This window comes from Belonocnema kinseyi, chromosome 8 (genome assembly GCF_010883055.1).
Source record: "Belonocnema kinseyi isolate 2016_QV_RU_SX_M_011 chromosome 8, B_treatae_v1, whole genome shotgun sequence".
NCBI classification, from domain to species: Eukaryota; Metazoa; Arthropoda; class Insecta; order Hymenoptera; family Cynipidae; genus Belonocnema; species Belonocnema kinseyi.
Genome location: NC_046664.1, coordinates 80,463,781 through 80,477,840, shown reverse-complemented (window position 1 = coordinate 80,477,840; position 14,060 = coordinate 80,463,781). Strand labels below are relative to the sequence as shown.

The 14,060-nt window shown below is 30.3% G+C and overlaps 1 protein-coding gene across 1 annotated transcript in view; it reads left to right on the top strand.

Moving 5' to 3' along the window:
• Positions 1-14,060, top strand: part of LOC117178569 (lysosomal alpha-mannosidase-like) — a 52,722-nt gene continuing 38,662 nt past the window's right edge. The window contains exons 1-4 of the mRNA XM_033369998.1: positions 1-9; positions 2,448-2,550; positions 2,662-2,743; positions 2,858-3,043. Coding sequence (XP_033225889.1) covers positions 1-9; positions 2,448-2,550; positions 2,662-2,743; positions 2,858-3,043 — 380 coding nt within the window. The remainder of the gene's footprint in view (positions 10-2,447; positions 2,551-2,661; positions 2,744-2,857; positions 3,044-14,060) is intronic.

Here is a 14,060-nt window from a genome sequence, read left to right as displayed (position 1 = left end):
ATGATTGAGGTAAATATGAAAATATTTATTTCATAAGAAAATGTAGAAAATTGAGAAAAAAATATATAAATATTTATCTTTTCAAAAGATGTTGACAATAGAGAAAAAATATAACAATATTTATCTTAAGAAATATGTCGTAGATTGAGAACAAATCTGTTTTTTTTTAAATATCGATGATTGAGGAAAATATGAAAATATTTATTTCATAAGAAAATGTCGAAAATTGAGAAAAAAATATATAAATATTTATGTTTACAAAAGATGTGGAAAATACAGAAAAAATATAACAATATTTATCTTTAGAAAGATGTGAAAGATTGAGAACAAATCTATTTTTTTAATTATCAATGATTGAGGAAAATATGAAAATATTCATTTCATAAGCAAATGTCAAAAATTGAGAAAAAAATATATGAATATTTATGTTTTCAAAAGATGTTGACAATACAGAAAAAATATAACAATATTTATCTTTAGAAAGATGTCGGAGATTGAGAACAAATATATTTTTTAAATATCGATGAATGAGGAAAATATGAAAATATTCATTTCATAAGCAAATGTCGAAAATTGAGAAAAAAATATATAAATATTTATCTTTTCAAAAGATGTTGACAATAGAGAAAAAATATAACAATATTTATCTTAAGAAAGATGTCGAAAATTGAGAACAAATATGTTTTTTTAATTATCGATGATTGAGGAAAATATGAAAATGTTCATTTCATAAGAAAATGTCGAAAATTGGGGGAAAAAAATATAAATATTTATGTTTTCAAAAGATGTTGAAAATACAGAAAAAAATATAACAATATTTATCTTTAGAAAGATGTGAAAGATTGAGAACAAATATATTTTTTAAATATCGATGATTGAGGAAAATATGAAAATATTTATTTCATTAGAAAATGTCGAAAATTGAGAAAAAATATATAAATATTTATATTTTCAAAAGATGTTGAATATAGAGAAAAAATATAACAATATTTATCTTTAGAAAGTTGTCGAAGATTGAGAACAAATATATTTGTTTAATATCGATGATTGAGGAAAATATGAACATATTTATTTCATAAAAAAATGTCGAAAATTGAGAAAAAAATATATAAATATTTATCTTTTTAAAAGATGTTGAAAATAGAGAAAAAATAATAATATTTATCTTTAGAAAGATTTTGAAGATTAAGAAAAAATAAAAGAACATATATTATTCATTGTCGATAATTAAGGAAAATATAAAACTATCCATTTCTTTAAAGGCTGTTGTCATCCAAAGTTTATTGCGTTACAGCATACATTTTTAAATCGAGAATAGAAAATTGACAAAAAAAATACATATATTTATTTTTTCAAAAAGTGTTCAAGATTAAAAAAATAGAAGAAGACATAATTTTAAATTTGGTGAAGGTTGAGAAAAATATAAAAGTCTCCATTTTTTTAAAGGATGTTAAAATTAACCATTTTGCACGTCTGGAAATAATTGATAAAATTGAGGATTCAGCAAAATTATAAAAAATTTTTACATTCTCATCATTTATGATTGAGAAGTATTAGAATTGTCGGAAATTTGATATCACACTTTTTCAATGGATAAACACGTTCCAAGACCTCCTGAATCCGAAAATCAGGTTTTCACGATAGCGTCTGCCTGCCTGCCTGTCCGTCCGGCCGCGCGTAAACACGATAACTCTCGAAAAAATGAACGAATCAAATTTATCTTTGGCACACTTTTTTTAGGTCCTAAAAGAAAGGACGAGTTTATGAACCAGTCATTTTTCATAAAAATTCAAAAATTGAGCACATTTTGAAAATTTTTGAGACAACTTTTTTCTGAATTTGAAAATTCCATGTACGGATATTTATAGTATTAAAAAGAACAAACAATTTATCTATATGACTTTTTTCAATGAAAAGAAAATTCTCAGCCATATATTGTTTTCAAAATTTTTTTCATCAAACGAAAATCAAAATTCTAAGCCAAAAAATGCACGATATGAAAAATAGTCAAGAAAAGAAAAAAATTTCTTTTCAAAAGACCTACAAGATTATCATGACAAATTTTTGGATTTTCTTCAAAAATTCAAATTTTGATTGCACAACAAAATAATGAAAAATAAAAAATTCCATTTTGTAGACAAACTATGTAGGATACGAAAAAAGACGAATTAACAAAAATTGTTATCCCAAAAAAGATCTACAATTTCTTACGTCTAGGAATGATTAATGAAATTGCGTATTTTGGATTGAGAAAAAATATAGAGCTATTTCCTTTTTTAAAAGATATTGTAAATCAATTTTTTTGTACGTCAGGAAATTAATAATAAAAATTAACATTGAGAAAAAATATGAGATTATTTCCTTTTTTAAATTCTGTATAGATTTAAGAGTTTAGTTTCTTCAAAATCATTTTATACCAACAGTTAATTTTTTAAAAATATTTGTAGGCCTGTGCAAAAGTCGATCCAAATAAACTAAATATTCACATTGTCGCTCACAGTCATAATGATGTAGGCTGGTTAAAAACCGTGGACGAATATTACTACGGAAGTAAGTATTTATAAAATTAATTTCAGAACTATAATTAATTAATTAATTAATTTGACTTCCTTAACTGTATATTTAATTAAAAATTATTCTTTATTTCACTTATTTTTCAAGGAAAAAATAATATACAAATAGCAGGCGTCCAGTATATCCTTGATTCGGTAATAAAATCTTTGCAAGAAGATCCAGAAAGAAGGTAATAAATTTAATAATGCTCCTTTAACTGTTAAAAATAATATTTTTAAAACCCAGAGATTTTTATTTAAGTAATTTGAAAATACTTTAATATGTGCTCGGATTTTTCAAACAGATTTATTTATGTGGAATCAGCGTATTTGTTTAAGTGGTGGGACAAACAAAATGAAAAAACAAAGACAATTGTTCGATCCTTAATAAATGAAGGAAGACTCGAAATAATTGGAGGAGGATGGAGCATGAATGATGAAGCAGTGACGCACTATCAGTCTGTAATTGATCAATTTTCTTGGGGTTTTAGGTAATTATAAAATCAATTTATTTATTTAAAATTTTTTACATGATTATATAAAATATCGAATTATTTAATTTAACAAAGAATTCATTGTAAAGTAGAAAGAAAATCAAATCTGGAACCTGTACACTTAATTGTAAATTATCTTCAAAAAAATTCTTTTTTAATAAATGGTTCTAAACAACATAATTGCTATAAAGATTCCAGTCAAAAAAAAACTTACTTTTAAAAGAGAAAATAGTGCAATTGTAGAGAATCGTTTTTGCGAAAAAAATTAAGTAAAGTTCAGCGATTTAAAAAAAAATCGTGAGAAATGATAGTAAAAACGAATTCAATTGCAAAAACATTTATCGAAAGACATTTTTTTGTAAGTTTTATCATTTTTTGATTTAGAATAATATTTTTTGTTTAAAATGACATTATTAATGTTATTAGTCTGATTTTAAAAATCAAACAAAAACTATTTTTTCAAACATCTGATTTTTAGCATAACTTAAAAAAATAAAAAGTCATTGTTATGAACCGTTAAATAAATTTAAGAATCATGATATTCTTGTATATTGAAAATATTTCGTAATACACTTAACATTTTTTTAAACTTGAATTTAGAGATTTAAGAGTGCGCTGTTCAAATTTGTCCGTTGGACTTTTTTTTTAAATCCAAGAATTTTGTGCTTAAATTTTTATTTTGTACGTTTAGGAAAAATTTAAATTTATATTTATTCTGAAATTAGATTCTTGAATTTTAGCTTCTTTCTCTTTTTCATTTTGATAGGAAAAATTTTTTTTGCTTTTATTTGCTTAATCGAGACAAATATTTATTTTTCTTCTGTAAGGTAATTTTCTAAAAATATGTTTTCGTCTTTTTTAAGTGGGTCAAGATAACATTATTCGGCTTTGAAATTTATTCCATATTTAAAAAAGGTTATTATGTCTCGAGCACATTTATCTTGTACATACATGTATATTGTACTTTAAAAAAGTGATGACCTATTTAAATTTTTTTTTAAACTGTGTCGCGAACTATTTTAGGATAAAAAAATATCGTGACTTGCTAATTCAGTTCATTTTTCATAACAATGACATATTGTTTCTTTTATTTCTAGTGACAAAAATCAAATAATTAAAAAAATAGATTTTCTATGATTTTAAAAATCAGGATAATAATATTAATAATATTTCAATTAAAAAATATTATTTTGAACAACATTTTTAATTAAAAGCAAAATTAATTCAATTAATGATTTCGCTATTGAATTTGGTCTTTACGTCGATTATTGCACATTAAACATTTTTTAAAATTGTAGTCAAATTTGTTGTTAAATTTCAGTTTTTTATAACTTTTCAAAGATTATTTATTTTCAAAATTAGAGACTGTAGACTTATGGAGAATGTATTCCCTGAAAAAAGAGCCGTAGGTTATTAAAATTAAACGAATAAAAAAACTGATAAGTCGCTACTGAAAGAAAAAACTTATTGATAAAAAATATTGCTAAAATAATTATATTTCTTAAGTTTTATACTTTTTCTGTTTTGTTTCTTCTTTTAAAAGACATGACTGATAATATAATTTTCATTCATGAAATGATAAAAAAATTTTTCTGTTAGCTTGATTTTTGAATTTTGAGTATTTACAATGTCCAATATTTCAATTCTTAACTTTTAAATCCTATCATTAAAAATTTCTAATTTGAATTATTTTTATTTGGGGACTAGTATCCTAAAAAATTGGAACATTTTTTAAGAATTGGTTAATATTTTCAATTTTCGTTTTTTATTTAAAAAAAAAAACTCACTATTAGATTAAAAATTATGAGAATTTTTTAAAAATGTACAATTTTTACAAGTTAACAATAAAAAATTAGAAATTGAGAACCATTTTTTTGTGGCCGGAAAAACTCAAAAATATTAGATTCATTGGTGTAGGTATGAAAAGTTCCTTTCGGCATTATCCACCAATTCAAAAACTTTTTTATAATTACTCATTATTGGGCGAGTCGATTCAAATTTTTATTTTTTGGGTATGGAAAAAATTTGTTATTTAATTTTTTTTCATAAAATTTATTAAAGATAATAAGCTTACATAGATAAAAAGAAAACCTTTTTTGTCAAAATATGATTTGCGTAAAAATCCGAAAAAATTCAACAAAAATGTATTAAATTTATAACGCAAAAAAGAAAATATTATTATTTTTCTTCTATGAAAAAAGTGTCATTGTGGTAGTTACAACTTTCGAATGTTGTGAAAAAATTTAAAAATTCTTAAGAGACACAATTTTTTTTCTCGATAAATAAAATCATTTAATGTTTCTATGGCTCACATTAAAAAAATTTCAGGTTCGACATATTCAACTTTTTCTAAAATGGATCCATATGATTTAATAAAAAAATGTCGTGCGCTGATTAAAAAAATTGGAAATTAAGTAAAATTTTTTTAATTTGCATTTTTTTGTTATTGACCGCTAGTAAAAACGGTGTAAATAAACATTCGCCATAATTTTCGAATTAACAGGACATTTTTTAAAAATTTGAAAATGAAAAAGGAGAGAAGTTTTTTATGTTTAAGTTTTAAATCGTAAAAAATAAGTTTGATTGAAAAACATTATTAGGTCCCATGAAAAATGAAGAGGATTTTTTCCTACGCTCGAGGGCTACGTTTTTCAATTTTTGACGGGATACAAAATCCAACTTTTAATTTAAAAAGAACGTACAAATTGTGTTTTCAATTATTGGGTTTTTGAATCGGTATAAGAAGAGTTTGATTCAAAAATATTATTCGTTTTCGAGAAAATTGAGGGGGAAGCTTTTCCTACGTTTGGGGGGCACTATTTTCGATCTTAAAATAGAAAAAAATTTAACTTTCAATTTACAAAGAACTCAACAATATTTGTTTCCCATTATTAACTTTCCGAATTGGTACAACAAAAGTTTGATTAAGAAATATTATTCGTTTCCGAGAAAATTGAGGGGAAACTTTTTCCTAGGCTCGAGGGGTACGTTTTTTAATTTAATAAACGGACAAAAAATTTAATTCTCAATTTACAAAAAACGTGACTATTTATTTGATTTTTACTGTTGAGTTGCTAACTTGATACAGAAAAGTTTGAATAGAAAACATAAATAGGTCACATGAAAACTAAAGGGGAATTTTTTTCTACGCTCGAGGGTCACGTTTTCGAATTTCTAAATAGAAAAAATTTAACTTTCAATTTACAAATAACGTAACAATATTTTTTCCAATATCGACTTGCTGAAACGTTACACAAAATTTTTTATTAAGAATATTATTAGGTTTTGAGAAAATTTAGAGGGAATTTTTTCCTACCCTTGAACGGCATGCTTTTCAAATTTTTCAAATGGACAAAAAAATTCAATTTTCTATTCGCAAAAAAGGTGACCATCTATTTTATTTTTATTATTGAGCTGCTAAATCGAAATAAAAAAAGTTTTATTAAAAAAAATTATTAGGTCACATGAAAACTAAAGGAAATATAGTTCCTACGCTCGAGGGGCGCATTTTTCAAATTTTTAAATAGAAAAAATCCAACTTTCAATTTACAATAACGTAAGAATACTTTTTTCTATTATTGACTTGCTGAAACGGTACAAGAAAATGTTTGATTGCAAATATTATTAGGTTTAATAATTGAGTTGCTTAATCGAAAGAAAAAAGTTTGATTAAAAAACGTTATTAGTACACATAATAATTTAAGCGGAATTTTTTTCTACGCTCGAGGGCCACGTTTCTCAAATTTTTAAATAGGAAAAATCTAACTTTTAATTTATGAAGAAAGTAACAATATTTTTTTTCATTATTGATCTGCTGAATCAGTATAACAAAAGTTTGATTAAAAAATATTCGATTTCGAGAAAATTAAGGGGGAAGTTTTTCTTACGTTCGGGGGGCCATATTTTCGATTTTAAAATAGAAAAATTTCAACTCTCAATTTGAAAAGAACTTAACAATATTTTTTTCCAATACTGACTTGCTCAAACGGTACAAAAAAAGTTTGATTGAAAATATTAATGGATTTCGAGAAAATTTAGGGGAGATTTTTCCTACGCTTGAGAGGCACATTTGAAAATTTTTTTAAAGGGACAGTATAAAAAGAATTGAATTAAAAAATATTATTAATTTTCGAGAAAATTTAGGAGGAAGTTTTTCCTACGTTCGGGGGGCACTATTTTCAATTTTAGATCGTGATACAAAATTCAATTGTTAATTTAAAATTAAAATTATATCTTGAAAAAAAGATCCTACTCCATCTTCACTCCATTGGGAATCGAATGACAAAACTTCTGATTTCCGGTCAGGTAAGCTATTAGAGGGAAAAGGATAAGAACTCTTAATTCAAGAACATAACGCTAATTTTTAGCTAGGTGTTAATGGTACAAGTAATTATTTAAAATTTTTTTAATTTATCTGCTATATCATCAGAGACTGTACCTTACCGACAGTAGATCAACCCTCCAAACCATGAAGTCAGAAAATCTACACAATATCGATCAAGTTAAGGATCTTCAATAACAGAAAAATGCTTAACGTCTATTTTAAAATAATTACTTGTACCATTAACACCTAGCTAAAAATTATCGTTATGTTCTTGAATCAAGAGTTCTTATTCTGTTACCTCTAATAGCTTAATTGGAAAAGCACCTGACCGGAAATCAGAAGTTTTGTGGTTCGATTTCCAATGGAGTGAAGATGGAATCGGATCTTTTTTTCAAGAAATAATTTTAATTTAAAAATATTATTTTCCATCTAGTCTTATTAAGGCGTTAAGCATTTTTCTGTTATTGAAGATCCTTAACTTGATCGATATTGTGTAGATTTTCTGCCTTCATGGTTTGGAGGGTGGATCTACTGTCGGTAAGGTACAATCTCTGATGATATAGCAGATAAATTAAAAAAATTTTTAATTGTTAATTTAAAGATAACGTGTCAATTTATTTTATTTTTATTACTGAGTTTGCTGTATGAATATAAAAATGTTTGATTAAAAAATATTATTAGTTATAGAGCCATCGGGAGGATAGGAGGGGGCATTTTTTGGTTGCTCAAGGGAGCATTTTTTTAAGATTGGAGAGTACTAAAATATATGATTTATGAGTGAGGTTAACCAAAAATAAGTAAGATACAAACAGCTATCTTTAAACCACAAAAATTTATTCTAGAAAACTACATTCTGCACGTCTACTATCTATAAGCTCTCGGGCTAGACTGGGCCCCGACAGGCACACATAAGAAGGGGGGAGAGAAGCAGAGCATGAGCACTATTGGGCGTCTACACGCCAAATGACTAGTCCGCGATTCAAGTCTCTCTCTCTCTCTCTTAACTCCAACACTCCCTCTCACTTGAAGGAGCTCAGACCTTAATCTTCGAAATCGTCTCAAATCTTCTTCCTTTGAGGGTTTTTTTAGTTTTGGGAACAAGAAAAAGTCACAGGGTGCAAGGTCAGGTGCGTATGGGAGGGGGGGGGGGAGAACAGTAATCGAGTGTTTGACCAAAAACTCACGAGTTCTGAGTGAGCTGGTGCGTTGTCGTGATGGAAAAACCAGTTGTCACTTCTACGCAGTTGTGGCCTTTTGCGTCGTCCGGCGTTCCACAGACGTTTCAGTACTTCAATGTAAGTAATCTGGTTGACTGTGGAGCCTTGAGGGAGGTACTCGTGGTGAACAACACCCTTGGCATAAAAAAAACTGTCAGCATAACCTTGACATTCGACCGAACTTGGCGAGCTTTTTTGGGTCTTGGGGACGTTTGACCCACTGATTCGGATGATTGGACCTTCGTTTCAATGTCATAACCATAAACCCATGATTCATCACCGGTTATAATTCGTGACAAAAAGTTCTCATCTTCATCTGAACGATCAAGTAGTTCCTGGCGAACCCGGATGCGATTGGCTTTTTGGTCGTCGGTCATCAGGCGTCGCAAAAATTTCGCAGTGATGCGGTGCATCTTCAATTTTTCATTCAAAATCTCTTAACAAGATCCAACTGATATCCCACACTCTTCGGCAAGCTCCCTAATAGTCAGACGTCGATTTTCGCGCACCAGGGTGTTGATTTTGTTAACGTGTGGGTCGTCAGTTGACGTTGAAGAACGTCCAGGACGCTCATCATCGTCAATCGACTGTCGACCACCCTCGAAACATTCATGCCACTTGAAAAATGCAGTACGCTTCACGGCAACATCACCGTGGGCCGTGTTGAGAATGGCAAATGTTTCAGTTGCAGATTTCCCGAGTTTCATACAAAATTTCGTAGCAATTCGTTGCTCTTTCAGCCTGTGCATTTTACAATCCGACAAACAAAAAAAGCACTCTTTACTTAAAACCGTGTAGCTTATCAACAAATGAAGATATCTGCGACTGTAATACCGCGTTTTATACAGCTGATCTGTACGAACTTAGCGACACCAAGCGGATTCTCCTGAAACCAACTCGAGCCGCGAAATTCAAACAGTCTGCGTATTTTCTGAACAGAACTCGTATTCCATTCAAAGTCCGTTGGGTTTACCTGATGACGACTCAATTCATTAACAGAATAAGCGATGTCTGGTCTAGTGGAGCTCGCTAAATACAATAGGGAACCTATAGCTTCTCTATTTAGCCTACTATGTATATTTTCGTGTGTATATTCTGCTTCCTCCCTCTCTTTCCTATCTCTGCTTGAGGCATCGCTAGATTTCATAGGACCAGTAATAGGTCTACAATTATCAAGCCCGAATCGATTGAGCATCTTAATGATGAATTTTGTTTGATTTAGCCCAATAGTCTGTTCATGAATATATTTAACGACTCGGATCCCTAGGAATTCTTTGGGGTTGCCCGTATCTTTAACTTTAAACTCTAGATTTAATTGATCTCTGGTTTCTTCTAGCATCTTATGGCTTGAGCTGGTCATCAGAATGTCATCTACATACAGAATCACGATAACGACATATTTGCCAGTGTTTTTCATAAATAAGCATGGATCTATATCATTGGTTCTAAAATTTAGTGTGGTCATGATTCCAGAAAATTTATCATTTCACTTCTTTGGGCTGATTTTCAAGCTATATAGAGATTTCTTTAATTTCCAAACGAATTGACTTTTCATTTCTTTATCTATAAAAATTCCCTCTGGAACTTACATATAGATATCTTCAGTCAGATCTCCATATAGAAACGCAGTTTTAATATCTAGTTGCTTCATTTTTTAATTAAACTTATTCACTATGGTTAAAAAAGCTCTAATTAAGGACATTCTGGATACCGGGGTGTACGTTTCCCGTAGATCATAATCATTTTTGTCCTGGAAGCCGCGTGTCAATAATCTCGCTCTAAATTTAACGTCTCCTGATTCGTCAACTTTTCTTTTGAATATCCACCTAGAACTGATAATGTTTGGTTTTTTCTTGCCACTAGGGATATTACATTTTTCCATGACCATGTAAACTAGTTTATTTTCGAGTGCATTTGAATGACTTTTGTCATAGATGTGTTTGTAAGTCAGATTTTCTACGAATCTAACGTGCTTGCTTTCATATAATTTGTTTTCGTCTGGTACAAATATTACATAACCAGACTTCAGATACCCAAAAAGAATTCCCCTTAAAGCTTGCGGAGAGAATTTAGTGGCTGTATTTCTATGAATTTTGATAAATGTTGAACATCCAAACCTTCTAATTTGATTCAAACAGTCTGGTTGGCCTTTTAAAATTTCTCTCAATGGAGTTCTCATATCTATGGACTTATGAGGAGTTCTATTGTGTATACATACAGAGCAGCCTTAGCAGTTAAATCCCAGTAAGAAGAGGGTAAACCACAGTCCAGAATCATTACTCTAATTTTTTATTCTAAGGTTCTCTTGAATCTTTCAAGAAGACCGTTGTGTTCTGAAGTATCCGGGCAAGTTAATTGCAATTCCGCGCCAATTTTCTTTAGTACTTCAGTGGTATCCTGACTAGTGAATTCAGTGTCTCGATCGCATCTGAGAAAACATAATTTTTCCTCTGACCCGGTCAAGTTTCACATGCTTGTCACGAAGGATTCCACATACCCTGGAACTTCAGTTTTAGATTTCATTGGAAAAGCCATAGCAGCTCTTCTGTAGTCATTTATTATTACCAATATAAATCTACAATTACTTCGATGAGTAGCAGGAGATTTAGGACCCATCGTATAAGCATGGAGGATTCGTAAAGGTTTATTAGCTCGCAATCTAATCTTCTGAAAAGGAAATTTCACACTGTCTGCTTCTAAGCATGTTTGGCATTCTGAAATGCCTGTGTCATTTTTCAGATTTTCTGGATTTATTAATCCATTACGCTGTTTAGATAAGGCAATTAAATAGGGTTTTGAGATGTGACCTAGTCTAGTGTGCTAAAACATAGCCTCAGATAGGTTGTATTTTTTGAGCAGATTAATTGGTCTTTGTTAATCTCTTTGTTTTCAACCTGATCTATCTCTTTATTATTAAAATGAATCTTTCTATTTTTTGAAGTATCTAAGAATGCTGAGTTAAATTTTATTCCATTTTCATCATGTTCTATTTGAACTTCTTGTTTATTTAATTCAAAATTTTTATTATTTTCATGATCGTTGTTATGCTCATTATTAATTGAATTGTTCTTTTTACGTCTAGTATTATAAAAACTTTTTGCTTCATGTTTGTTCGAACTATTTTGATGAAAGTTTTCATTTTTAAAGTTATCAGATTGCATATTTGTTTTCAATTTAATTATCCAGAAGGGATTTTTATATTCTTCCTTGAGTATGCTTTTATTTATTAACGGGTCATAAATGTCTATAATTTGGTTATTCAAGAAAACTTTTAGGCCCTGTCGACGAATCTTCTTAAAGATAACAAATTATCTGATAAGTTTTTTGAATACAGAATGTTATCTAACAGATATTCTTTCTCAGTACAAGTTTTAATTTTAGCTTTACCCTTTTCCGTGGTTTTAAAACTACTTTCTTTATTTGTGCAGTTAATCTTTGTTCTCGCATTACAGTCAAAATCGTTGAAGTATATTTTAGAATTGCTCAGGTGCTCGGTTATACCTGAGTCTACTATAAACTCTATTAAAATGTTATCTAAATTACTATTTTCAGAAGTATCGTACATACCTCCATAGTTATCAGCAACGGCTTGTAGAGAATGCGTGGCAGTATTACGGCCTCTGTAACCGCTGTTTTTGCCCCGGGAGAACACACGAGAGGCTCTCTGCCCTCTGCTGCCACGTTGTTGTCTATCGAAGATGGTGTCTCATTGCCCCTCCGCCTCGTAGGTTGACCTATTGTAGTTTTGTATCTTCCTAGCTCTGCCTCTAGTGGCAGTAGCTTTTCCACCTCGCTGAGGCGTCCAAGGAACCTTCTTGGGCTGGCTGACAACTGTTGACTCTTTGTCTTGACCCTGCTTTCGTTTTCTACACTCGCTGGCTATATGGCTACCCAGCTTATGACAGCTGTAACACAACCACTTTTAAGGATGCGCGCATTTTTGTTCTGGATGGCCCTCCATGCCACAACCCTCGCACATAGTCCTCTTTGGAGGTGCATAGAATGCAGCAACCTGAGGAACACCTTCCTTCTTATGTTTCACTGCATCAACCTGTGATAAAATTTTTTTTAGTTGACCGTAATTCATTTCCTTAGAAGCAGTTTCTTTAAAGACACAGTCAGCTGTATGCAATTTCTGGGATTACCCCTACCACAGACTGAAGGAAATAATCTCGTCTTTCCTTTTCTGAAATTACACCTGCCTCGGGTACACTCAAAAACTCTCACCTTCTCTTCGAATTTGTCACAAAATTCTGATGCTGTCTCCTTATCGGTTTTGAATTGCAACATGAGCAAGTCTTTTCTAGCAGAGATACTAGTTGTTCTATGTTCTAATCTTTTAAGTTCTTTTAATTTCATTAGGAACCCTTTAGGTTCCTTTAAATGCATGATCTTATTATAGAAAATAGAATCAATTACATTGATAATAATGTCTCGAGTTTTAAACTTGTCTTCTGTTAATTTAATGTTATCAACTAAGATATTGGTATACTCTTTAAAAAGACAATTTTATCTTTTGCTTCTAAATTCAGATTTCAAGCAATCTTCAAACATCTCAAAGTTAGAGTTTTTACATAGTTTTTAGATTCTAACTGTAATGTGATCTCTCCCTGAGAATTCATTTTTTAGTTGTTCAGTCAAGCTTATAATACTATTATTTTTTATAGTTATTTCCTTTTCTTTCTGCTTTTCCATCAAGAGATTTTTTAATTTACTTTCAACTAAATCATGAATCAAGTTCAGTGAGAAATTGTTATCAAATCCTCTGGTAGTACCTACACTGAGGGCGTTTGGCTTCTTTTTAGCTAGGAAGCTCGATGCTGCAGCAGGTTCCGGGTAGTAACGTTGCTCCTCCGCTGAAACCTCACTCAACTCCTCCTCCTCCAATTCCTCTTTCCTGAAATTAAGCCGTATGTTGACTGCTGTTGGTCTGCTTCTTCTCTTAGGCGCGGAAGAATTAGATGCCAGGAAAGCTATTTTCATAATGGAAATATCCTCAATTATTCTAGGTTTGCTACTTTCTTTGATTTCAGTAGACATCGGAGCAGGCTGCTCAAGCTTTTAGCTAGGCTCAGAAGTAATTGCTTTTGCTGGCTCTACTTCCATTCTCTTCGCTTCAGCTACCTCAGATGATTCTGGAGCTAGCATCGCAGAAACTGATGGCGATGAAGCATTCAATTTGCTCACCACCATTTCAAATCCTTTCAGAAACGTCTTACTTTGATTATCCATCAATTGGTGTTCTTCCATTTGGGTGATGGTGTCTGGCTTGTACACTAAATCAAAATTAAAGTATCGATCTCTTTTTGTCCATACTCTATCAATGAGATTAGTTTCTTCTCTCAAAAGATTCTGATCAAATCTTTTCAGGTGGTGTACTGATATCCAGAAGTACAGAGTATCGTCAGGTTTTCTCAACAATGTCAACTGATCCAATGTGTAGATATTTCCTGGTGCTTCTTGTACTTCTGCT